General features: G+C 35.0%; 1 protein-coding gene and 1 pseudogene across 3 annotated transcripts in view; both read right to left on the reverse strand.

The window, feature by feature from the left end:
- The window catches only part of Diaph2 (diaphanous related formin 2), a 703,438-nt gene that overhangs the window by 364,135 nt on the left and 311,937 nt on the right, over window positions 1-27,366 (reverse strand). For all 3 annotated transcript variants that reach the window (XM_057758989.1, XM_057758988.1, XM_057758987.1), the window contains 2 exons: window positions 24,830-24,931; window positions 21,532-21,626 (listed from right to left, as the gene is read on the reverse strand). In XM_057758989.1, coding sequence (XP_057614972.1) covers window positions 21,532-21,626; window positions 24,830-24,931 — 197 coding nt within the window. The remainder of the gene's footprint in view (window positions 1-21,531; window positions 21,627-24,829; window positions 24,932-27,366) is intronic.
- On the reverse strand, window positions 16,842-18,045 carry LOC130867445 (peroxisomal membrane protein PMP34-like; annotated as a pseudogene).

Below are 27,366 nucleotides of genomic sequence, written 5' to 3' on the forward strand. Positions count from 1 at the left end.
TTCTTTTGTTTTTTTTTTCAAGACAGGGTTTTTTCAAGAAGCTTTGGGGCCTGTCCTGGGACTTGCCTCTGCCCCCTGAGTGTTGGGATCAAAGGTGTGCCCAATCACCATCTGGCTAATTTCTAGTTCTTGAATGCTATTATTATAAACTAGTTAAAGTAATTAAAAACGCAAGTTAGTAGTCATCTATAACAATCAAACTTGTAATTGTGTAGGTATGTTTCTATTTAAGATGAATAAAGTTCTTGAAAATCGACGTGATGACTTTGAAGTAATGGAAATGTGTTTATCATTAGATGATTATATACTAACAAGTCATTAGTTCGGAAAAATTATAAGTTTTCTTATTTATTTTCTCTTTTGTAATGTCATTTACGTTTTCATGATTTAAAAAACAAAACAAACATGTAGAGGCTTGGTATGGTAGCTTAATACTGGTAATCGCAGGACCAGGAAGGCTGAGTCAAGAGTATAGAATATTATGAGTAACCCATGTCACAAAGAAATACATCACCTCACTTGCACTGAAAAACAACAAACAAAAAAACTAGAAAAAAATCAAGTAAGTCAGTGTAACACAGAAACCAAGGAAATCACATTTACAATATTGTAACAGAAGTGGGATTTTATTTCCCACATTTATCTTTTTTCTCTTCCCCTTCATTTCTGCCTCTCTATTAAGACTCTTGACATACAACAATGGTATCCACTATATTAAGACTCAAGTTTTAAAATAAGAGTGATCTTTTATTTAAAAGAAACACAAATATAACCACATATGTATATGTTGAGTTTAAATCGAATACAGCTAATTCCATTAATGAATATAATCATCTCTTATAAAAGGAAAGATAAGTAATCACTAAAGTATTATTTCTATTATATTATAGCACAAGGAAGAAAAAATGTGAGCTTATGCATCCCAGGTAGAACTCTACAACTATAAACACACACACACAAAACCATACACAGCTCTTCAAGATTTGAAAATATTTTTAAATTTAAGTTTAAATTATGTGTAGATGTGTCTGTCTGTTGGTTTGACTGCATGAATACAGTACACAAGGAGGCCAGAGGCCAAATCCCAATCACCTGGAATTATGGGCAAATGTGACTTATAGTGTGGATATTGGAAAATGAACTCCAGTGTTGTGCAAGAGCAATACAGTCTTAAACACTCCCATGAGACATCTGTCCAGCCCCATATGTATGCTCTTATTAGAATATCTTGAAGGTAGGAAAATTAGAATTAGTAATTTTTAAAATGTGTCTATTGATGTTTTTCTTTGTTTTGTTTTCTGTTGTTTTTTTCCTCCCAAGATAGGCTTTCTCCAGGTAGCTCTAGGTGTCCTGGAACTCACTATGTAAGCCAGGCTGCCCTTGAATTCACAAACATATCCCTCCCCTGCCCCCTCCCAAGAGCTGCAACTAAATGCACATGCTACCACCATCATGTTATGTCACGCCCACCTTGGCCAGCAAGGAAGACGCAACACCAGAGCTCTTCTTGCAAGCAGTTTATTCAGGACCTTATTTACAGCTTCTCTCTCTTTCCCTTTCTTTCTCTCTCTCTCTCTCTCTCTTTCTCTCTCTCTCTCTCTCTTCCCCCCCCACCACAGCAAACCTCTCCCAGCCCTTAAATAGGCTCGGACCGCCAACCCCGGATTGCCACGTGGGCATTGTCCATAGGTCCATGCATATGCAAGCAGCTGACGATCATTGCGTGATAATAGCATAAGTCAGGCCTTAGCCATACAAGGAGTTGATTATTACAGAGAACACTCGCTTTCGGGATAGCGGAGGGCGGAAAGCGGCTCCACGCAGCTCTCTACACATCACCATCAGGTGCGGCTCCACACAGCTCTCTACAACATTATTGGTGTTTTGTTTTGTTTTGGTTAAGTATATCGATAAGAAAAACAAAGGTCCACTTTGGTAACATGAATACTTTTTACCACATTGCAACTAAATTAAATAGATTAAAAGCATTATTAAAATTATGAGATAATTTATTTCAATATATTTTAAACTCTCCATTTCAATTATACATTTTAACTGTGAAAATAATGACGAACAAAATCAAGCCTAAAATAGAATTTCTGAAAGTTAAAACTGATGCTATTTTAGTTCCCTTTTAGCTATAATCTCTTAACTCGTCTTCTGAAAGCAGGCTCCTCCGAGACGATAGAAATTTCTTTCTCTGAAAAAGTATGTGAAATACCTAAAGCATTCCATGGGTTTGGGAAATATTCTGACTTAGGGTATCATTTGATAAGTATAACATTCATATAACTAGTAATGTTTTGGATGTTTTACCTGTGACTAATGATCAAAACAAGACACCAGAATAGTTGACACACACAGATTGTTATGACTTCCATGACTCAACTACTAGGATGATCTATATCACAAGCAATCATCACAGGCAATGTTTAAAGACAATTTCACAAATATAGGCCATGTTGTGGCCATGAACTAAGATTTTATGTTCACTGAATTCTAACCAGAAGAGGAAGAACAATCAGCAGTGCCAGCATGAAAACACTGTGCTCATCCTGGGAATCAGCCTAACATCTCTTTGTATGGAGGACTAAACACTCTCTTGAGACCAAAGTCTCACAAAGAAAGGAACAAGCAGACAGAGCCCCCAAAACCTCCCACAAGTAAAGACTTAAGTAGATTCAGAGTGCAGCACATTAGTCTCTTGAATATATCCCCAAGTAGAGCCTACGTATTCCCAACATGCTGATATCCATGAGATCGGTAGGAAGGAGAGATGTGTAAGGAACAAGCACGTTAACAACAACAAAAAAAAGGGCAGTGGTGGTGAGTGCCTTTAATCACAACACTTTGGTGACAGACGCAGGTGGGTCGCTGTGAGTTCAAGGCAAGCTTGGTCTACAGAGCTAGTTATAGGACAGCTAGTGCTACACAAAGCAACAGTGTCTCACAAAAACAAACAAAACAAAACCAACCAAACAAAAAAAAACCCCAAAAATCCTGGATGTAAGTTCAGTGGTAGAGTGTGTGTGTGCTAGTATGTCATATGCCCTAGACTTTATACTGACCCTTACCTACATGTCACACCCCCAAGAAAAGGAGGAAAGAAAAAGCCATGTATTCATGATTTTCTATAAAACATACATTCTTGGCTCTTAGAAAGTTTCTGTATACCAAGAGGTGAGCTCTTCTTCTCTCTATGCAATTACTCCTACAAGAGTTTTACTCAGGAAATGAAGAAACTCACTCTCAGCTGCTACATGGAAATGGCAAAATTCATTTGGATAATGTGCCCAATGTTTGAGGAGGTGCCTAGGAATGTTCAATATAGAAGAAGTTTCTGAAAACGAGTTCTATGATAGTGGCCAGGAGCAATCATCAATTAATTAGAGGTTGATTCCAAGAGTTCAGATTAGACTGCTATGGCAAAATTCATATTATCTAAGGACTCTTCACTTGAAAAAAATTAAAATATCTCTTGAATTTAGTGTTTCATTCACATCACAACTACTTCTGGTTTGTAAATAAATTGCAAAAATAGGTTAATAGTACACATACCCACTACATGTACTACATGGCGGAAAGATAGTCATAGTAGTATAAACTGGAAGCAAAACAACAACAACAAGCCTTAAATGCAATAGATTCTGACAAATTACTGGGTGATATGTAAATGACCTATAAGTTTTAAGGTATGATCCATTCTATTTCTCTCTTTCCTGCTGCTGCTTAATAGCATGTTTTTTTCTCCCTCAACTATTTCAAAATTTGTGTTTGAAAGATCAATTCTGGGTGAGTATGAAAATTTCATTCCAGCAAATGTCAGTGAGTTGAAGTTTACTAAGAAAACAACAAAATAGACAGAAGTAAGTATGTCACCAAATGAGGAGATTTTCCTCTCATCTTTTATGCATCACAAATTCACTTTCTGATAACTGTCAGTGTTATTTAAAGAAATTTCTCCTAACAGACCACAGGCTTCTAACTACTTTTTACATTTGTGCAATTACTCTATAATGCTTCCAAAACTTTATTTCTTTTAAATGTTAATTGCACATGTAAAGGTTACTTAAGTAAAGGTATTGAACCATACTGCCCTTTCTTTCTTGACAAAACATAACCTTTCTTTTTTTGTCTTACATCTCATTAAGTCATGATAGTAACAGAGAACTGAGTTAAGTTCACTCTGATTAAGTCTATCATTTACCACATAACTAGAATAGGGCTAATATTTCTTTTAAAATGTATTATTGCACCATTTTCTATCCAAATACAGATGGATAAATGAAAGGATACTGAAATTGTTTTAAATTCTATTGGCAAATACACACATTTATTAAAGAAGACAATGATGTTTTTCTTAAACACTTGTTTAACTCTCTTCAATTTTAACACAATTTTCTCTACTTAGTTGAATAGAAAATTTAATCCCTTAATTATTATATGTTATTAGGGCATGTTTTTCAAAACTTAATCATATAGCTTAAATAGTTGTGTATACATGTGTGTAAATGTGCTGGATAGTTTTATGTCAACTTGACACAATCTAAAATCATCTGGAAAGAAGGAGCCTCAATTAAGATATATGGAGCCCATATGATATAAATAGGAAATATTGGCACACCATTTCAGGAAACAATCTCCTACAATTCAGCAATTCTGAAGATACACATAGTTCACAAACTGTCTATTCTGAAACCCTAGTATACTAATAGTCTATAGTGTGTGAAAACAAATTGTTGGAAGGCCTTAATACAGACAAAAGGGCCCTACCAAAAAGTTTGAGTCAGTAAGTTTTAGTTAATAGTAGAAATAATATACTTACAACATGTGTGAGGTGATACAAGATGAAAACATCAGATCTAGAGAAGGTTTTCAAGATTTAGACAAACAGCATATATACAAATATTTAAGGAAACAGTACTATACTATCAGTGTTTATAATAATAATAAAAAAAACAGAATAGTAATAAAACTAGCAACTAAAATGAACAACTAAAATGTTCACTGACTAAAATAAGTACATGTATGTGGTAGAAAATAATACTACATGGGGATAAATGGAATACCTTCAAAATGGAAAAATATGTTTAATATATTTGTTGTACTTTACCTTTTATGGAACAATTGAAAAGGGGAAAAAAGCTAAGTAGTTACTATAGCTGCACATTCATATGTGGCAAAATCATAAAGACAGAATAGGATGATGAGTGTCAGTTCCAGGGTCATGTTTTCTTCTGGGGAAGAAGGATAATAACATGCTTCATAAGAATTGGTAATGTGGACATTGTTATATGCTATACTCTGAAACATATACATATAGTATAATATTAAAGAAGTATCCTGAATGAACATTTTGTGAATTTTAATACAAATTTTGGTCTTTAAGCTTTTCTGAAAACTTTGTCATCATTTATATTGTTGCCTTAAAACTTCATGGTAGAATTCAGCTTACTATCATCAAGATACAATGTAGTATAGATTACTTTCAATGAGCCATTCAGCAACATTTTTCTACTGACCACCACTATATAGATAATACCCTTCACATTTGCAAGGTCTATACTCACTTTTCAGTTTGTTTTCCCTCTAAACAACAATCACAAATGCATATACCAAACTACTTCAAGTCTAATCTTGTGATGGTAGTTGATTCAGAAAATAACTGTCAACTTTTTTATACTAAGGAAATATTTCGCATATATTCACATGGAAAAAATCAATGACATTTAAAAGAATAAGAAATAATCACATGATTTTGAACAGGTCATATTCGTGGCCATTTAGTTACGTGATGAATAAAGGGGAACTAGTCAAACATAAATCGAAAAAGTGTTGGGAAAAAAGTCCAATTTTCTATTGCTTGAAATATTTCCACCTCAAAGCAATATTCAAATTATCTATGAAAACAATGCATGAAAATTATATTTGGCTAGGAGCACTGATTTTCTAACAGATAGAAAAACAATAACAGTCTTTTCTGCAATCTTAAAAATAGGATTGACTTTTCAACTAGTAATATGTGCTCATATTTATAAATATTTATATAGCTAACTCTTCTAACACGCTACGAATAAATGCAAAACAATAATGATAGATGGAATGTACAGGTGATTTGAAATATATGCCAATGCCAATTCCACGTAAAAAGACTGTTACATATACAACAGAGTATACAAATATATTTTTTAATCATGACTAGTTTTATATTGGTTAAGTAGTTTTTTTGTCATTCCCATGAAATTCTGTTCTCTTCTCCACAACTGACACAGCACCACTTGTGAGAATGCCTTGGCATAATATCAGAGAAGGGAAATAATGTTTGGACTCTAAGGAAGAGGCCTGGCAAAGTTTCCCCAAATCCTATTTGAAAAAATACTCAAATCTGCTCTGTAACTGTGACTGCTCCTATCCAAAGAGGATGAGCAATTCATATTGCATGTATACTGTTTAGTATCATACTATATACTACTTCAAATGCTTTTCATTAGTTTAGCAATCAAATAATTACTGCTTGTCAAACTGCAATTTCTCATCAGCAACAGAAAATCCCTTCATCTAGAGTAGTTATGCTTTTATTTAAACTTTATAGATATCACATTTAATGGCTGTACCCATTGATTTTAGTTTTGCAAACAAATGTGATGTCACTAGGCCAATGAAGACCACAAGTAACCACTCCAAAATAGGATTCCAAAATACTAGCCAACTGTGCACATGACAACAAACCTCTCCTATGATATATGGGAACATTCAGAGAAATCAACACCTGTAATGACTAATAGTAACTTGTTAACTGGACAAGATCTATCATCACTGAAGAAACAAAGCACTATGTATACATATAAATGATGCTTTTTTTTTTTTTGCTTCACTAGTGTGGGTACACCAACCCTAAATGGGAGCAGTACCATTCTCTGAGCCTGCTTCCTAGACAAAAAGAGAAAGTTAAATGAGCAGATGCATACACCCCGTTCTGATTATTGAATGTGAACACAATGTGACCAGATGCCTCAGGCTTTTTTATTGTAATGCCTTCAAATCATCATGGACTTTTCCTCAAAATACTAGCCAAAACAAAAGCCTTTCTTCCTTAAGTAGCTTTGGTCTGCTCTTTGTGTGTGTGTTGTATGTGGTAATCAGACAACTAACAAATACACTGCCTATGTGTCTATCAACACAATACTGTTAGATATCTTAATATTCCCATAGATTATTAAATAAACAAAATTTGGTGATTTATCATTTTAGAGATCTCTGAGGAAAAATATTAGATATAGACAGTTAAGTCTAGCATGGAATTCTCATCTCTCTAGAATGATCTAGTAGAAAAGGTCCATCTAACAGGTTCAGGATATCTAATTCTGCCATATAAAATGATATTATCACAATTACTATAAAAGAAGTGCACAGAACTATTACTCTCATTGATTCTAAAGAAACTAAAAAGAATAAACAAAACAAATAAGAATATTAAGTAAAGTCCAATTGTCAGCAATCTTAACAAGGATCATTTCCAAAAAAAAAAAAATTCTGGATAGTTAATAATGACACAGATGAAACATGCAGATAAAGAATAAACACAACCAGAGGCCTTCTGCAATTATAGCTTCCAGGTTAATGATTTTATGGGATTTCTTAGTGTGTGAATGAGTGGCTCTCTGATTCTTGTAACTTCTACCTTCTCTTGGGCTCTTTTCTTTCTGGTTCTTTTTTGTCCAACTTCAATGTGATAGTGTTTATTATATCTTATTACATTTCATTTTTTAATATTTAAAACTGAATGACTAAATGAATGCATGAAAATTTAGCCACCAGATTAAAGGTTAACAACTTAATTGGTTAATTGGTTTAGCCACCAGAATAATGGTTAACAACTGTGTATATATCAACCACTGCAAGGCAAATCTCATGCTCAAGAGTAGTTGGTCAAAATACAATGGACTCCACAGTTTTTTTTTTTTTTTTTTTTTTTTTTTGAGACAGGGTTTCTCTGTGGTTTTGGAGTCTGTCCTGGAACTAGCTCTTGTAGACCAGGCTGGTCTCGAACTCACAGAGATCCGCCTTTCTCTGCCTCCCGAGTGCTGGGATTAAAGGCGTGCACCACCACCGCCCGGCTCCACAGTTCTTTGTTTGCTTTTATTTGGTTACTGTTTGGTGGGTTTTGTTTGATGCTGTTGATGTTTGCTTGTTGTTTTTTTTTTGTTTTTTTTTTTCCTTTTTTGGGTGTTTTTATTTTTGTTTCCTTGGTTTGGGGGCTATTGCTGTTGTATTGGTTTTTGTTTGTTTGTTTGTTTGTTTTTGAGAAAGAACTTAAAGTTGTCTTAGTAGGGGGAGAAAATCTGGAAGGACTTTGAGGAGGGAAAGGAACATTGCTAAATATATATAAATTAAAGAAAAACTCTTTAGAAAGTTCAGGCAGTAGGCAAGCCTGTAATACATTCAATTAGTAACTAAATACGGGAGAGCCCAGCAAATTATGGGTTGGGCTATTCCTGGGCTGTGGTCCTAGGTTCTATAGGAAAGCAGCCTGAGAAAGCCATGGGGAGCAAGCTATTAAGTAGTACCCTCCATGGCCTCTGCATCATCACCTCTGGTTTTCTGCCCAGTCTGCAGTGATGAACAGTGATATGGGACTCTAAAGAAAACAAACCCTTCCCTCCCAACTCCCTTTTGGTTATATTTCATCAGAGCAACAGAAACTCTAAGATAGTACTCAGGGAGGAGAAATGAACATATTTGCTTTTCCTTTGAAGCAAGTTATTTTCAATTATATTATGTTATATGCACTGTAGAAAACATAAAGTGAATACCAAAATATTTACTCTTATCTTTCTCATGCAACAAAATGGTTATATTTCCTTAGAGGAATCTGTCACTATGACTCCTTCATATACAGTAAAGTAAACAATGGTTATGTTAATAGCAGAACAATACTTTCAATTTACTAAAATGCTAATTATTAATACAGAAATAGAATTCAATGTTTCTTTTATTGTATTTAGTAATTATAGGTATTTATTCTTTGTTATCTAGCTACATATTTATTATAGAGCACAAAGAATGTTAGGTATCAATTAATTCACATACCATGTGTTGAATAAGATGTTATAAAATATAATTAAAGGTCAACTCTGGTTTCCAATGAGAGACATTGTACAAGTGTTTAGATGGGAAAACTTTAGTAGATACATATTATTCCTTTCCAACAGTAAAAGCAAGTCAGTCAGTCACTTTCCTACATACCACAGTAGGGAGAAAGATACGTAAAAAATGGTGTTTAAAAAAGTTCATAGAACTAAGTTCTGATCCTAGACTGATTGTATGATAATATCTAACTTCCCTATCATATGCTAAAGCTAAATCCCATAAATTTAACATGTTAACATTATTAATTTCTGGATATAAAGCACACAAATGTGTTACTCAATGAAAATGGAAAAAAAGTCAACTCATAGTAATATTATTAGATGCATTTACAATGGAATACTTGCTGCCTTTAATTTAAACAATGCCTGACCAGGGCTATTTGCAACTTAGTGAGAAATCATTTTGTCAGAAAGAAAAGTAGATTTCTTAAAGTTATGGCTTTGATTTTGATAAATACTAATCAAATGTACAAAGCCAACGCTATCAGGTGTGTAATAAACTAAGAAAAAAGCAAATAATTGGAAATTCTGAAAGTTTACTACTTTTCTACCAAATGCAAAAGGAAACCTATTTTGTTTTTTGTTTTTGTTTTGTTTTTTGTAACAGGGTTTCTCTGTGCCATAGCCCTAGTTGTCCTAGAACTAGCTCTTGTAGACCAGTCTGTCCTCACAGAGGTCCGTCTGCCTACCTCTGCCCCTGAGTGCTGGGATTATAGATGTGCATCACCAGCTGTAAAAGGAAATCTTAAAACAATGGTCTGAAACTAAAGGCAAATTCTGATACCTTATATTCATTGGAAAAATCTAAACTCACATGTGGCAGTGAGTATTACTAGCATCTCGAAGACAGAATCTTGTATCCACTCTTTAAATCATCACAGTCCAAGGTAAGGAATATGTCTTATGTGTGTTTCCTAACAAAACACTCATAAATGGCTTCTAGCCATAGATAGGGGCCAGTGAGTCTATAATTTGTGATCCTAAAGAAGCTAAATAAGAGGGTGAACCCAAGGAAAAACATATAGTTATCCTCCTGGCTATGGGAAGTAGACAAGATTGCTGGGCCAAAAATTGGAATCTTGGGTGTGTGGTGGGATGGGGGTAAGGGGATATGGGGAGAGAAAATTGAGAAGGAGAGGATGGGGGGATCTTGGGGATACAGGATGATTGGGGATAAAGGAAGGTTGGATAGGGGAGCAGGGAAGCACATATCTTAGTTAAGGGAGCCACCTAAGGGTTGGCAAGAGACTTGAACCTGGAGTGGCTACCAGGTGCCCAGGGCAATGTCCCCAGTTAGTTCCTTGAACAAAACACTTTTAAATAGATGTTGAGCAATTCCTTAAGTGTCATTTGACTGGTCGAGATTCCTCTTTTGAAGATTTTGTTTAGATCTGTACTCCATTTTTAAATTGGGTTATTTGGTATCTTGTCTGGTTTCTTGAATTCTTTGTATACTTTGGAGAATAGCCCTCTGTTAGATGTGGAGTTAGTGAAGATTTTGCATATTCTGTAGGTTGCCATTTTCTTTTGACTATATCCTTTGCCTTACGGAAACGTCTCAGTTTCAAAAGGATGCATTTATTAATTGCTGCTCTCAGTATCTGGGCTACTGGGGTTATAAGATTAATTTTGTTATGGAGCTATAAAATTGTATATATATATATATATATATATATATATATATATATATATATATCTCAACCAAAGACTTCTTCTGAATTTTCCTTCTTGACAGCACATCTATAATATTTAAAAAGATAAATTAACATATGGTTATGTTAAATGTTAAATATATCATATACTATGCTAGGGTATAATGTAGTATGTTAATACTATTTTGGGACAAAATCTAATTCAAGAATCAAATATACAACTATATAACCTTGAAAAAAAGTCTGTGCTATGTGAAGACTTAGTCCTGAGTTATAGAAAATTTCTGACTGTCATCCATAGAACATAACAAAAAGTGCTTCTCGAAATGTAATAAATTACAAAGTGTTATGATTTAGTAAATACTTGGCTAACCAACCATCTTTATATTTCAACCACTTACAAACTTTAAAAATGAGTCAAAAGCTAGTGGGAAAAGCTCATTTGTCTATCACTTTTGATTTTTCCCATGGAGAATGTTAGTAACTGTGCTATCTGCTCCCTTGGTTTCTTAAATTAAAGGATTATTGTTTTGGGGAGAGAAATAGTCCCAGAGTTTCAGATTAATGTAGAACAGTAGTATAGTTTTGCTTTTCATTTCTTAGTTGCAGGGTCCTAGAAGTTCATGTTAAAAGAGGCATATACTTTCAAAGCTGTAGAACTGCAACAGAACTTCTGCTCGACTCTGATCACCCAGTCAGTCAAAGAGGATCCATAGACCAATAGTATAAAGCTACTAAAATTTTCTGAAGCTTTTGCTGTAGCTAGAAGTGTGCAAAAAAAGAAATATCTATGAGATAATATTTTGCACAACTTCGAATAAAATCCAGTTTTCATTCAAATTGTAAATAACTCAATTTTTCCCAATTAAAAATAGTTTTTTTCTAATTGATATGACAAAAGATTAATTGTTTAGAGCTATCTTTTATTTCCTTGCAAATAAGAATACAAGCAGTAGTAGTAATAAATGAAAAACTGGTTATTCTTTACAAATCAACCAAAAAATGACAATGAGCAGACAAAATATTGTTTGGATTAGATTCAGCTTCACAATAGACTGAAATTAGTACACAATGCTCAAAAACAAAACTACTGTCAAAACAGACAAGAGAATACATTTTTAAAAATTCCATCTGATAAAAAGAAGCAAAAGATGAAAAAAACAATAGCAGCTCATGGATAAAAATATTTGCAGACTGTAAAAACATCATGAAATACTTATTTCTCTATGATGAGAAATAAGAAAGAAATGTCAAGATTGTTCTTCTCATTGCTAATGTTTCAATTTCCCTAAAGAATTATGAAAATAAACTTGGAAAATACAAGTTGTCAGCAAAGAGAAAAAGTCTTATAAAATTCTACAATATTAATGCTTTTATAGCCTTAATTGATATACCTATAGTCTTCCAAAGCCATCAACTCTTGTAAAGTGCACAAACACATGCAGACTCACAAGCCTGCATATAATACAGATGGTCGATAGCCACATAAATAGATCAATGATTACAAAGATGGATTGAAGAGACAAAAACGAGTTCGACTATTACACATGCATGAACTTCCTGACTATAAGAATAATTATACACTACAACTGGTTAATTGAGGGAAGCTGAAGAATCTTTTTTCTTGCAGAATCAATAGATACCCATTTATCTTTGATGACTTAGGTGTAGCACTGCCTGGAATTCGGGGGATAGATTGAATGACCTTTGCTTCTATCTAATCATTTTGTCAGTATTCAAGAATGAGTTATATGAATCAGGTAATCTGTTTTGAGATGTAAAAATCACATTTGAGAAAACATAATCATGTGGGAAGCTGTAGGTTTTGTCTTGATCTTGCATGCACTACACTATTCAATATTCAACTGTGCTTCAGAACCATAATGCATGCAGAAATACAGGGAACTAAAAAGTAAGGTACAAGCAGAAATATTCTTGTGCATGAATTTTCGATATGAAGGAGGTAGTATAGAGCTGCATTTTATCTGAGGTATTACTGGTACCTACTTTAGCCTTCCACTACATAAAGAATGGACGAAGGAAAAGTCAGAGAAGAAGAAGTAAATGATGAAACAACAACAAATGAAACCCCAGAAGGTTCCATCCTCTGCAGAAATGCACTAGGTTCTCAAATGAAGGGTGGCAGGGGGCAGATACTATAAATAAACATAACATCTGCTTAAAAAGTATAGGGGTCCAGTGTAGAGCTTAGCATATTTTAAGAAAGACCCATAAAATAAGGACTACTAAATGTAACTGTAGTGGTGGATACTAAAAGAAGCTCTAAACAATAGAGTGACTGTAGGTGACATTAATGTACTGTTAAGAGTGACAAGGAGAAATTTAGAAAGTTTTTATTATAATCCATGATGAATGGTTAAAGAGTTTAGTCTGATATTACCTTCATATATATATATGTATATATAATATCAGACTATATATATATATATATATAATATCCCTATATATGGATATAAGGCAAAAAATACATGGTACTCTATTAATCTAAACTATTATATGTTTATATGCATCAATTAAAAATAAATCCAAATGGTATTTTTCCCTTAATCTCGGTCATTTCATCACTCCTTACAGCTTGATGGTATCTGTACTGTAATCTATCCTGACTTGATGTGCATATCTCTTTTATTCTGATTTCTTATCACTAACCATTGCCTCACCATAGGTGTGCTGTGGGACAATGGTCTGTACCCTGTCAATTGTATTTTAATAAAATGCTGATTGCCTAGTAGCCGGGAAGGAAGTATAGACGATAGGCAGGGCAACAAGGCAGGAAGTGGAGGTGAGGCAATGAGAACAGGACAATTCTGGGAAGAGGAAAGCTCAGTCTTCAGTAGTCACCCAGCTGCAGAGGAAGCAAGATAAGACTGCCTCGCTGAAAAAGAGACCAAGAAGCCATGTGGCTAACACAGGCAGGAATTATGGGCTAATATAAATGATAAGACTTAATAAGAAGCCTGAGCTAATAGACCAATCAAATTAATGTAGGCCTCTGTGTGTATATTTAGGACTAAATGGATGTGGGACCTGGTGGGACAGAAACCTCAGTCAACATATGTGGCATACAGAAATGAATTCCTGATTGTCTATTTGTCATCACCTTTCTTTCACTAGAAACATCAAGAATTTCAATAGTTCTCATACTTTAAGTATCAGTGCTTTGCAAATGACCCATTGATATTGTTTTCTTTACTGATCTCAATTGATCTTAAGAAAAATATTTTAGTGGACAACTACCTGTAATTCTTTCTATTATGTCCTGGATTTTTTTGCTTGCTAGTTCATTTCTTTTTTTTAATCCCCAAGTGGTACAACCATTTTGTAGCCAAAACTTTTCAGTGAATATATATTTTAAAACAAAGTTATCTACCTGCCACCCAACTGATGTCTTTATAGTTCAGGGTTTTGTTTATTTTGTACTTTAAAAACTACTTTGCATTTGCCTATTTAGTCTATTAACAGAGAACTACTTGGTATATACTATACCTGCATTAATTTTCCTAAATATAAAATTTGTTGTTGCCCAAATTCAATAGTTTATCAGGAGACAAGAATTTTAATGTATACACTATCTAGGAATAAGTCAAAATTAGGGAGGTAAGGAACAGTGCGGCCTGTAGCATATACATGACATTAAAATTCTTGCACTTAGACACCTAAAAGTCCAAATAAAGTATATCTGAGAAATACAGAGATACAGATACAAAATGGTAGTGTGTGTGGGGGGGTAGGCAGACAACCAGTCATTAGATCATGCTCTCTTGTTTCTAAAATAGGACCCCAAGCAATGTAATAATCATCTTCCATATGCTTGCTCATCACTATCCTCTCTTAATTCAGAAATTTATATGAATAATAAAAGATGTTGTCTTCTATATTTGTCAAGTATCTGCCCACTATTCACTCTCAATAATCCCTTATTAATTCCTATTAATATTTCAAAGTCTAGTTCAAGGTAAATTTGTTCTAGGAAACTACCTTAACCACAGCAACTCTGGGAGCATAGCTATCAGGTTCTGGCCTTCTTAGCTGTCCCATGGACTTTTTTTTTTTTTAAATTTTGGGGTCAGTTCTCAAAATAAAATCAAATATATATATCATTATAAATGAAACCAACTGTATTGAAAGAGTTGGTAACATATTTACCAAAGCAAATAATGTATAATAATAGATGTGTTTCTTGATTAAAACTTTAAAAAGCAAGATCTAGTGGCAATCCTAATAAGTAATTTATAAGTAGTAAGGAGTATAAACAATGTTTCTTGATATCTGTCATGAATGGAACATGAAAAGGAAATATTTATTACTTCTTTACTGTCAGTAATAAATATTATTATTACTATTTTGGTCTGTTGTTTACATTTTTAATTAAATGAAACACAAAATATGAATAAGAAATACAATAAAAGAAAGATAAATTATTTTACACTTCCATGTTCAAAACCTGCTGAATCCTTTCCAATTGCACTGAACTAACATCTCTTTAAAAAGTTTTCGGCACTGTATGCTACCTTCTACTCTCACATATGCCTGGCAAATATAAGCACAATTTCTCCAGCAATTAAGAAGGAGAAGATGAGAGGTTGGGAAGGTCAAGCTGGGTGAAGTACAGAGAGGGAGAGCAAGGAAGGTGATACCCTGATGGAGTGAGCCATTATGGGATTAGTGACAAAACAGCCACTGGGGAAATTCCCAGGAATCACCAAGGATGATCCCAGTTAAGACACTAAACAATAGTAGAGAGGGTACTTTAACTGCCTTCCTTCTGTAAACACATGGATAACTACCTTAATCGTCATCATAGAACCTTTATCCAGCAACTGTGGAAGTAGATGTAGACATCCATAGCTAAGCACTGGGCCAAACTCCTAGCCTTCAGTCATAGAGAGGGAGGAGCAATAATATGAGCAATGCAGCCAAGACCATGATACGGTAACCCACAGAAACAGGAGACCTGAGCAAGAGGGAGCTCACTGACTCCAGACTGACAGCTGGGGAACCTGCATAAGACCAAACTAAGTCCTCTGAATGTGGGTGACAATTGTGTGGCTTGGGTAGTTTGTGGGGCTACTAGCAGTGGAAACAGTATTTACCATAGTGCATGAACTCCAGCCCATTCCCAATGGAGAGTTACTCAGTCTAGATACAGAGGTTTTGACTCAGGTGATATGACAGACTTTGCTGACTCATCATGGGAGGACTAATCCTCTCTGAGGAGTGGAAGGTGGTAGGGACATATGGAAATATGAAGGATTAGTATTTTATTTTTAACTTTAACATTTGAACTTTATCATGTTGGCTAAATAAAACTAGTTTTTTTGTGTGTGTGTGCGTGCCCTGACAGTTTATTGAGGATTGTCTGATTGGAGCTCGCATGGGTGGACATACAACAACAGGACTTCTTTTTTTTTTAATAAAAGACAATTCAAAATAAATATGTATTTAAAAAACTATGCCAAACACTAAGGAATAATTGACATTTACAAATTTTAAGAAAATTATTTAGAATTAATAATTTTCATTTTCCCCACAAAATAAATAGCTCACTTAACTCTCATTGAGCAGGAGAAGAGCCGAACAGAAATAAAGTCATGCCCATGGCATAGTCATCATGTTATTTCAGTGAGAAAAATCTTTACCAAGATTAAGACACATAAAGGTATTGAGAAAGTACGTTAGAATTGTCAGAACCTGCGTTCGGGGAAAGAGAACAAGTGGCATAGTTGAGAAAAACTTCAGATGGAAAGTCCATACCCCTTGCAAAAATTAATAAACACCCTCAAACCTACATTTTCAGATTTTCAATATTTCAATATTAGTCTAACCTTCACCCCCAAATCCAAGCAAACACCAAAAAAATTAAGTTGGCAATAGGCCTAGCCAACTCTACTCCCTGTTTAGCCTTTGGAGCCTTTCGAGCAAATGACAGGAATGACTGTGGTGCGGATGGAACCAGAGGAGAGGAGAGCCCCACTCCTCTCTGCAGCATGTGCATCTCCACACTGCTCTGTGGAGGACCTCAGCGCTTGTGTGTGCTTTTCAGGCCCATTACAGTGAAGGTAGCAGCTGTCAGTTTCTCATACACCAGGAACATGAAGACAGCTGTGAGCATGGTCTGGAGCAGCTTGGCTTCAAGGCCTTTGTAGAGTCCCATTATTCCAAACCGCTTGACTCGTTGGTGAAGAAGATAGAGAACATTCCGAAGACTCCCCAAGGTTCTGTTTTATGGGTTTAGTCTATGATGTCCAAACCTCAGAATCAACTGTACCATCTGCATGGGGTAAGTGACTGTGGTGGCGACCGCTTTGGCTATCGCACCAATGACGAACACATCCAGAGAAGAGAGCTTCATTAGCTTCTTTAAAAGCTGCCGTTTTGGGGGAGCTTAGCCTGTTTAGATGCTCACCTTCCTGGATGTAGATAGAAGACCTTCGTCTTCCCGCAGGGCAGAGAATTTAGACTGCTCTTCAGTATCCAGAGGGAGGGGAAATGGTGTGGGGGGAGGAGAAGAGGAGTGGGGATAGGGGGAGGGGAGTGGGGGGAGGGGGCAATATTTGGGAGGAGGGGAGGGAAATGGGAAACGGGGAGCAGGTGGAAATTTTAATTAAAAAATAATAAAAAAGATAAAAAATAAAAAAGCTGCCGTTTTAAGCCTTCGTAGAACATGAACTGGATGGCAGGGTTGAAGACCAACAGCAAGGAGGGGAAGGTGCCATTCCACAGAGCCAAGACTCCTTCATCTCGAATAATCTGGTGGAATGCATCGATAATGCCTTTGTAGTTAGTTGGTATAATGTCTTCATTCCGAAATTTTGCCCCTTGCAACTTCAGTCTGGTGTTCACCACCCAGAGTGGAGTCATCAGCAGCACATTCATCACTCCTGCAACAAATCCAACCACCAGATCTTTTCCTGTAGAAGGACGTTGACCTTTGACCCATACTGCTTTGAGGTTATTAAAAGTGTAGAAATAGACAAAATTGGAGCAGCAGAGACTGGAGATAACTGGAAACCACCCTCGGTATGGTGCCAGGAGGCCTTCTTTAATAATCTCCAGGAGCACTGCATGAGTAGTTTTTGACTTTCTTTTCTCATCAACCTGAAGTCGAAGTCTAGCAGTATCCAAGGGAAGAACACTGTCATAGCTGCCACACTTCCCACGGCTCCGGCCACGGCGTGTACCAGGCTTTCGTAGGATAACACAGAAGCCATAATGCCATACTTTTCCCCCTCAGACGCTGCAACCTGGGCTCCTTTCAGGAGCGTCTCAAGCCCCACCTCTCAGACTCGCCTGCCTCCAACAAAACAACCACTTCCAGGACACAAACCGCCCTCTGTCGCTAAAACTAGTTTTTTTTAAGTAGGCAATTTATCCTGTCAAATAAGTACAGTCTTCTAGCTGTCTAGTGAGGAAGAGTTTATTGATCCATTCTAAGAGATGTAACATTAGTGTTAATCCAAGTTCTTCGGAAATGATGTGTCCTTTTTTTTTTTTTTTTTTTTTTTTTTTTTTGCTGTTGTTGCTGAGGAGAAAACCATGTTCATGTACAACAAACTGTGATTATGCATGGATGGAGTTTAGCACTGTAATCAAATAGAACTTACAACAAAGTTAATCTGGTGATACATATTTAATGCTGTGCATTATCAATGTGTTACATGGTAATTAGACATAAATGGTAAACATCTCATATGAATGGCAAATTGATGCTACTTTTGCATCATTGAAGCAAACATATCTAGTTTGGGAGTGAGAAAGAGGTCACAGTGAAGCTAGTCTTTTCTGCATGAGGAATGTAATCTTATGAGAGCAACAAGAGTGTAGATTTTCACATGAGGAGCATCCTTCCTTAACAGAATATTTCCAGACATATGACACATCTTAAATATATACTAATTTTTATTATGTAAAAATGAGAGAATCAATTTGGATTGACTATGATAGGCAATGAAAAAAAGTTTCTCTAGTGTACAATGAGCAATCTGGCTTTTTAACAGAGTCTTATCAAATAGAAGCCATGAAAACACAGAAGATTGAGGCTATAGAGATGAGTCAGTGGTTGAAAGAGTATACTGTTCTCAGAAAGCATCTGAGTTTGGCTCTCAGAACAAACTTATGGTAGTTTGTAACTGTCTGTATTCACAACTCTTGGGAGTATCTGATGCCTCTGGCCTCCAGAGGCACCTGTGCTGATTTGAACTGTCCTAGGATTATTTGCACAATAGTTGTAATGAACAAGACACAAAGCTAAATATGGCTTAGCTACCCTTCTTCTCTTTGAATGAAGCATTCATTCTGTTTTAAAATATGGTAAGGCAAGGCAGGTAAACTTGCGATATCTCAATAATGAAAGCTTTTTCATCATTCATATGTAAAGAAAAAACTGTAATGGGATATGATCATAGTTTGAGAGTAAATCAATATAGCAATACTTTTGTTAATTACAGCATTAAATCTTTTCCTCTGCATATCTTGGCAAATGAAAAAATATTGCAAATATGTAAAAGCCTCAAGTCATTAAATTTGTCAGTATAACTGTTAATTTTTTTATTTTTAAAATCAGGTTTTAAGTACTTTTGAGAATAAAAGAAAGAAAAAAATTCTCACTTATGCACATCCCCATATGAAACTAGATTTCAAAGTATGCATATAGAAATATGGAAGGTCTTTGCTTCTATTATTTTATAGTATGTATAATACACCTTTGCTTTTTTAAAAATTGTTTGAGTTTGGTCTAGTTAAGAGGAATGAACCGCTTACAGTTTTGATATAGTAGCAACTTAATATTGTTTATTAAATTTTCTAGTTTAACTGGTCTACATTAAAGTCAATAGCTGTATTTCAAATTGTTACACAGATCTTACTTTGCCTTTTGGGAAAGTGAGGGACAATGAACCAAATTAAAATAGTGCTTGGCAACTCGGTGCTTCCAGAAATTTCCTACCTGCTCTGTAAAGGTTGACTTTGTCCAGGCTCTCCTTTTGTGCTTTAGACCTCTATACATGCTGCTAAACCTTTAACTCTTTCTTTTTCGAACATCTATATGATTGGTAATTTTTTTCCTTCTGTGTTTCACCTATTTTGTACCTTTCTATTTTTACAATATATTTGTTAAATCATTATTACTAAATGTGTGTGTGTGTGTGTGTGTGTGCGCGCGCGCATGCGTATGTGTTTTTGCCAGAATGAATGTAAAAAGCTACCCATTTCAACTCAAGGAACAATGGCCATGTTTGTTGCCCACAGGAGCTTAAAAATAATAAAACAAACCTTGTTAATTTTTTTCTAAAAGAGGATTTTCATGAACGTGCCATATTGAACATAAATGTGTATCGCGATAGCAAAAAGTCAGTATAAACCCATCAAGCCTTAATCCTATTGTAAATGAGCATGTTCAGATTTAAAATACACATGAGGTAAACTGGGATGCAGACATAAACCATCCACATAAATATGACTTGCTTGTGTCATTAATACATGTTCTCTATTATTTACAGAGAGTATGGGGGAAATAAATTACTATAGTTACATAAAGTAAATTACTTGGTATATGCTTCCTTTTTAAAACAGGGCCTCACATATGTGTACTAAGCAGGCCTTGAACTCCTACTCTTCCGGTCGCTTCCTAAATGTAGAGATTACAGGCATGAGCACCCATGGGTTTACATAGTACTGGGAATGGAGCTCAAAACAGCATTAGGGTAGACAAGCACCCTACCACTGAACTATATTTGCAGCCCCTTTAGACATTGTCTTGAAGCTTGGATTCAATACTTCAAGATGTAATATTGAATAACCTAAAATTCAGATTCTCATTTGCTACAGGGAGTACACTATCACTAACACTTACTTCATGAAGTGTTTTAAGATGCAATGAAATGATAAATACCAAGTGTTTGATATAATATGCAGCACAAGTATCCAACAAAAGAATAGTCTACCACATTTACCTACCGATCCTGAGAAAGATCCATAGAATATGCAATGCTTAAATTGTCTTTTTTGTTTGTTTCTTTATTTTGTTTTATCTTTTGAGACAGGCTTTCTTGTGTAGCTCTGGAGATTGTCCTGGCACTCACTCCGTAGATCAGGCTGGCCTAAAACTCACAGAGATCCTCCTGCCTTTGCCTCCGAGCTCTGGCATACTAAAGGCCTAAAGGCGTATGCCATCACCACCTGGCATACTCGGCTTTTTCATCCATAATATTGTAATAAAAAACTATTTAATGGACCCATAATGATGAGGAAATATATGCAATTCTGTGATGTACAGAGAATGATAAATCTACAAATGCACATTTTTAAACAGGAGGAACTCACAGAGATCCTCCTGCCTTTGCCTCCCGAGCCCTGGCATACTAAAGCCCTAAAGGCGTGTGCCACCACCGCCTGGCATACTCGGCTTTTTCACCCATAATATTGTAATAAAAAACTATTTAATGGACCCATTATGATGATGAAATACATGCAATTCTGTGATGTACAGAGAATGATATATCTACAAATGCACATTTTTAAACTTAAAAGCACGATATCTCGGGCATGGCAAGAAAGAACTGCAACCTGGATCTTAAAGACTGAGTCATCTCATTAATAACACTTCAGATTCTATTATCCAAAGTAAAAAACTTTTTTCATAAAACCATTGATAAGCGATGCATCTAAAATATTTATGAAAATGATTTTAAAACCGAAGGTATTCAATATACCTGAATTAGGGCCTCACTGAGCAAGTCTTCATTAACCTCCAAAATAATGTTCTTTATCTCCTCATATGGCATGCGGTAAGATCCTAGAAATATAGCTAAAATAAAATTGGATTTTATTAGTGATAAAATAGTATCAAAATTTAAAAGCATTATATATTTAATTAATTTATTAATTTAGTTATACATAATTAATCATGTAGAGATGGAAAATATTAAATTTTGTCACTAATAGACTAATTTGCAGAATTATATCTTGTTTCTATTTGATGGACTATTCTATCCATATAGGCAAGATTACCTATAGCATTTGCATCTCAAGTACACATATGTACAAAAACATTTCTACTTAGATCTCTCATGACACTATGCTCAGGCATTTTATATTAAGCTGATACAAAATAACCCACCAAAACTTAAAATTAAAAAAGATTAGTTTAAAACGGTCTTTTGAGTCATTCTATATTTTAATTTCAAAATTTTTAGATACATCCAACATAGAAGTTCTAAAGAATGGCAAAAAGGTAAACATTATTTTTTCTAAATCTTAGTTTAAAATTATTCATTAGAAAGTTGAAGAAAGGATTATTTAGTGAGTTTTATGTTGTGTTATTTTGAGTAGTAGCATGAAATTGCATGTCATCTCACTTTATCTCCTGAAACTCATCAAACAGTACATCTGAGAAATGCATGCTACTTGCTCTCTAATCATCTCGTGGCTGTTATGGATAAGATACAATATGCTTTTCCAAAAACCTCTAATGCTAACTGTTTGCTCTCCAATGGACATTTCAGACATGGGACTTCAGATAAGTAACTGGCCCACAAGACTTCATTGGTAACTTCAAGACAAATGCACTATTGATACTTTAAATACATTGCTGAATATACTATTAGAAGATAAGGCAGAATTTAAAAAATTCACTCAGTGGGGCATGATCTGAATGGTATATCTTGCCTCCAAACTCGATCTCTCTGGATCTCTGTTTCTTTACCACTAAGAGCTGAGTAGCTTTGACTCACCATGTTTTGTTGTTTTGCCTTGAGACCAAAAGCAATAAAAGGGACCAGACATGGACTAAAACCAGCAAAACAATGAGCTGAAATAAAACTTCTCTTTTTAGCTGACCTACTCTGCTAGTTTTTGACAATGACTAAAAGTTTACTAAAATGTTAGCCTTTGGAGTTATCAGATTTCCTGTGAAAGTATGACATTGCTTACTTTAAAGCAAACTATATGCTTCTTAACAATGACCACAAAATGTGGGAATATTTAAAAAGCCCACATGATTTAGCAAGAAGAAACAGTCAGGTGTTTTTGTTTTTGTTTTTTAAAAAATATCATTTCATATCATCACAAGAATAATGATACAGGTACAATGAGAGATTCTGAGGGAAAAGAGACCATACCATAGTCATGTAACTTTTCTTTCTGGAATATTATTGTAATCATATGACTTTATTATTATTGTTAAGATCTGACTCCGGCTAATGTATAAAACAAACTTTACCACAGGCATATACACAAATACATACATACAGAGACAGACAGACAGAGAGACAGACAGACAGAGAGTCAGAGAGAGACAGAGAGACAGAGACAGAGAGAGAGACAGAGAGAGATAACCAGAGGGAAGTACTTCCTGTGGTTTCAGTCATTCATTGGAAGTTTTGGAATGGATCTCACACAAATATGATAGGACACTATTATTTCTGCCAGAAAAGAGCTGAAGTGCCTGACTTTATTGATGCACTCTGCATTCTTGCTGACACTCAGGTAGTGAACTCCTAGTTTCTTCATATGCTGAATCATTTACTTCATTGGATATATTTTATGTCATGTTGAAAGAATTCAACTCATTTTAACTGGGGTAGCTTACAATTACACAGACAGAACTTTTAAACAACACATTCCATTCCAGTCTACACTAAATCCACTTTTAAAAGGAATATAGGTATGCTCTTAAAGGGAGAATCTGAAGTAACATATTCATGAATTTTCCTGAAAAGATCTGCATGTTTGCATTGATAACAAAATAAAATTTAATATTTATCATCTAGGCAAATGGTTACTAGACATGGGAACCGAATGTGAATTAAAAAATTGAAATGAATCTCATGGATAGATATTAACCAGGAAATAAGATCATACTGTGTACTGAAAAAATTATTGAACATCAACTTTGTGAAAAAAAATACTATCATTGCAACAAGACACAAATTCTTGATAGCTATTAGTAGACCAACTTTTGAGGTAGATTTTGCCTGATGCCAGAATGATAAGTTGTTTACTTTAATTTCGTTCTTAAATAACCTCCACAATATTCTTTGTGTAATTAGAAATGAAGAATGTGTTAAAATTTCTGGTTTTCTCAATATCTAAACACCATTCTGTAGTGATAAAAGAAAATATTCTAGCACCAATGTGAGAAGAGAGAGTATGCCAAATAACACTTAAAGGCTTGATGAAATGAACATGAATTTAAAACTATCTGACTCCATTACTAACACCATATTTAATGTCTCAGTTCTGGGATAAAGGCCTCTAGGATCAACCACCAGTTCTGAAGTGCACTGACTAACAATGTAACCAGATCATATTACAATTCTTTCAAATAAGGGAATAGTAATTAAATGACTTGTCAACACTGACTAGAAAATATTTCTTAAAAATATGAATTTCAGGAATAGTCAGAAAAATAATTATAAAAACTTAATATTTTTGAATACCAACATATATTAGGTTTCATAATGTTCACTATAAAAGTTTTATTAACAATACTTTCCAAAGATCTAAAACTCACAGGTCTCAGTGGATTAAAGAATGTTCAATTTTTATTTTCATCATTTTAATTAAGTGGCAAAAGGCAACCTGGATTATATTTATACATGATCTTCCTTCCTTCCTTCCTTCCTTCCTTCCTTCCTTCCTTCCTTCCTTCCTTTCTCTCTCTCTCTTATTCTTCTCTCATATATCACATCCTGACCACAGTTTCCCCTTCCTCCTCTCCTGCCTGTCCTGTCCCACCACCAGCCCCCTCTGCCATCTCCACTTCTCCTTTTCCCTTCAAAGAAAAGAAAATGAACAAACAGCAGTTCTCCCAGGGATCTCAACCAAACACGCTGTATCAAGTTGCAATAAAACTAGGCACCACTCCTTGTATAAAGACTGGACGAGGCCACCCAGTAGGAAGTTTATACAGGATCTATTTTCTAGCAGTGTAACTGGTCAAAAAAATTGGAAGGTTGTTTACACTGAATAAGCTATCATCACAACACCTATGCAGAAAATAATACATACACAGATTCTGGGCTGTTTTGGGATCCAAAATCCTCAATTCCTTCATTTTCTTCTTTGGAGGCCCGGGCCTAATTTCTTCTGCAGCATCTGCATTCCTTTGACCTGAAAAAAAAATGTTGATTCATAAACAATAATGGTTCTAATCCAAGTACATGGAATAACCTTAGTAAGGCATGTTAACTACATTAATAAAGGTGATTCTGAAATCAATAAATGTATTTATTTCATTAGCTCAGGGAAGAGGATAAACATAAAATTATAGAGCTGTTTAGAGGTTTCCCTACAAATTAAATATCAGCACTTAAGCAGAAAAGATAAGCCAAACAGAAGTAAAAATCAATTGCTGCTTCTTCTCTAATGTGTAACATAAATTACTCCTTTACAAGTAACTGCAGCAGCACTGGGATGAAATATATAGTAAAATCTCACTAATTTGGACTAATTGAGGAAAGAGAAACACATGCCTTTGCTCCTAAAACATGCTAATATTTAGACATTTATTTGATTCAGTGAAACACCTTAAAGGACCTAAGGTGACATAAACTGCTAAACAAGGGGCAACAGAAAATCTCCCCAATGAGACTGCTTTGAAGAACAGGTTTGAAGCATTTGCAAGCTGTACAACAGTACCATCAATTTGCATACACACAAGTACATACCCCCAAAGATGTGGTGTTTGGAATATGTGAGTTTTGTTTTAGCTACCATTTTAGAATCTTTTCTTGGAACAATATTATTTCTTGGTTCTTTAAATGGTTGAAAAGGATTCAAACAAGGACTACAGCATCAAGGAGAGATATTAGCCTCTATTCCCCCTTCAAAGACACTAGTGTCTTGAACACATTGGCACAGGAGATCACTTCCTAAATATAACCCCAGAGGCACAGACACTGAGAGAAACAATTAATAAATGGAACCTGCTGAAAGTGAGAAGCTTCTGTAAAGCAAAGGACATGGTCATCAAGACAAAACGGGAGCCTACAGAATGGGAAAAGATCTCCACCAATCCCACACTGGACAAAGGGCTGATCTCCAAAACATACAAAGAACTCAAGAAATTGGTCATCAAAAGAACAAATAATCCAATATTAAATGGGGTACAGACCTAAACAGAGAACTCTCAATAGAGGAATCTAAAATGGCTAAAAGACACTTAAGGAAATGCTCAACATCCTTAGCCACCAAAGAAATACAAATCAAAACAACTCTGAGCTATCCATCTTACACCTGTCAGAAAGGCCAAGATCAATAACACTCCTGACAACTTATGCTGGAGAGGATGTGGGATAAAGGGAACAATCCTCCATTGCTGGTGGGAGTGCAAACTAGTACAGCCCCTTTCTCAGAAAATTAGGAAACAACCTACCTCAAGTTCCAGCAATATCACTTTTGGGTATATACCCAAAGGATGCTCAATATCACTTTTGGGTATATACACAAAGGATGCACAAAGACATGTGCTCATCCACGTTCACAGCAGCACTGTTTGTCATAGCAAGAAGCTGGAAACAACCTAAATGATCCTGGACCAAAGAATGGATATGGAAACTGTGGTACCTTTACACAATGGAGTACTATACAGCAGAAAAAAAAACAATGACATCTTGAAATTTGCAGACAAATGGATGGACCTAGAAAACATCATATTGAGTGAGGTAACCCAGACCCAGAAAGAAAAATATCATATGAATTCACTCTTATAGACATAAAGCAAAGAAATACCAGCCTACAATTTATAATCCCAGAGAATCTATACAATAATGAGGACCCTAAGAGAGACCTACAAGCATGAAGGGAAGTCCCCAAGTCCTACCTGCATAGAAACGCTCCAATAGTTGTGCTCAAGTACTGTTGGTTTAACTTGTCTCTGATAAATACAAGGCTGTAGGCAATGGGACCACTAAATCACTTTACACAAGCAAAGCCATCTTTTTTTTTCAATCAAGTGACTTTCTTGTAGGCAAATTTATGCTGCTAAATTTCATCACTGACTTATATAACTGTTATTTTCTTTGGCAAATATAAACATCATTTTGAGGCACTAATGATTTTTATTATTTTAACTCATTTAATCTTGGCTCATACCTTACACATAAGTTATTTAATTTAGTAGGAAAGAGTAACAATCAGTACATTTTTGTTACGGAAAGCTAATCAGCATGTGTGAAACTTGAGCAATATTTCAAAGGATGCTTAAAAATGTTGTGAATTCATATATTACCCTTGCATTAATGGTGTAACATATACAAATTCTGTTACCATAGCACACAAATAACACATGAAATAAATTACCTACAGAACAAATATTAAATGTTCTAAGGTTTAGTAGAACGACCAATGTAAAGATAGAGACGGTATAATGAGAATAGATAATAATTCCCTTGAAAATTATGATTTTGTGACAGGTGTCAAGTTCTTAGGAATGTTGCCAAAACATAATCATTGGGATTGGTGAAAGAAAAATGACTTTTATTATTTTTTTAAAAAGTCATCATAAACGTTCCTCAAAGGAGCTTTCTGAGAGCACAGTGTCTTTC

The sequence above is a fragment of the Chionomys nivalis genome, chromosome X (genome assembly GCF_950005125.1).
Source record: "Chionomys nivalis chromosome X, mChiNiv1.1, whole genome shotgun sequence".
Classification (NCBI taxonomy): Eukaryota; Metazoa; Chordata; class Mammalia; order Rodentia; family Cricetidae; genus Chionomys; species Chionomys nivalis.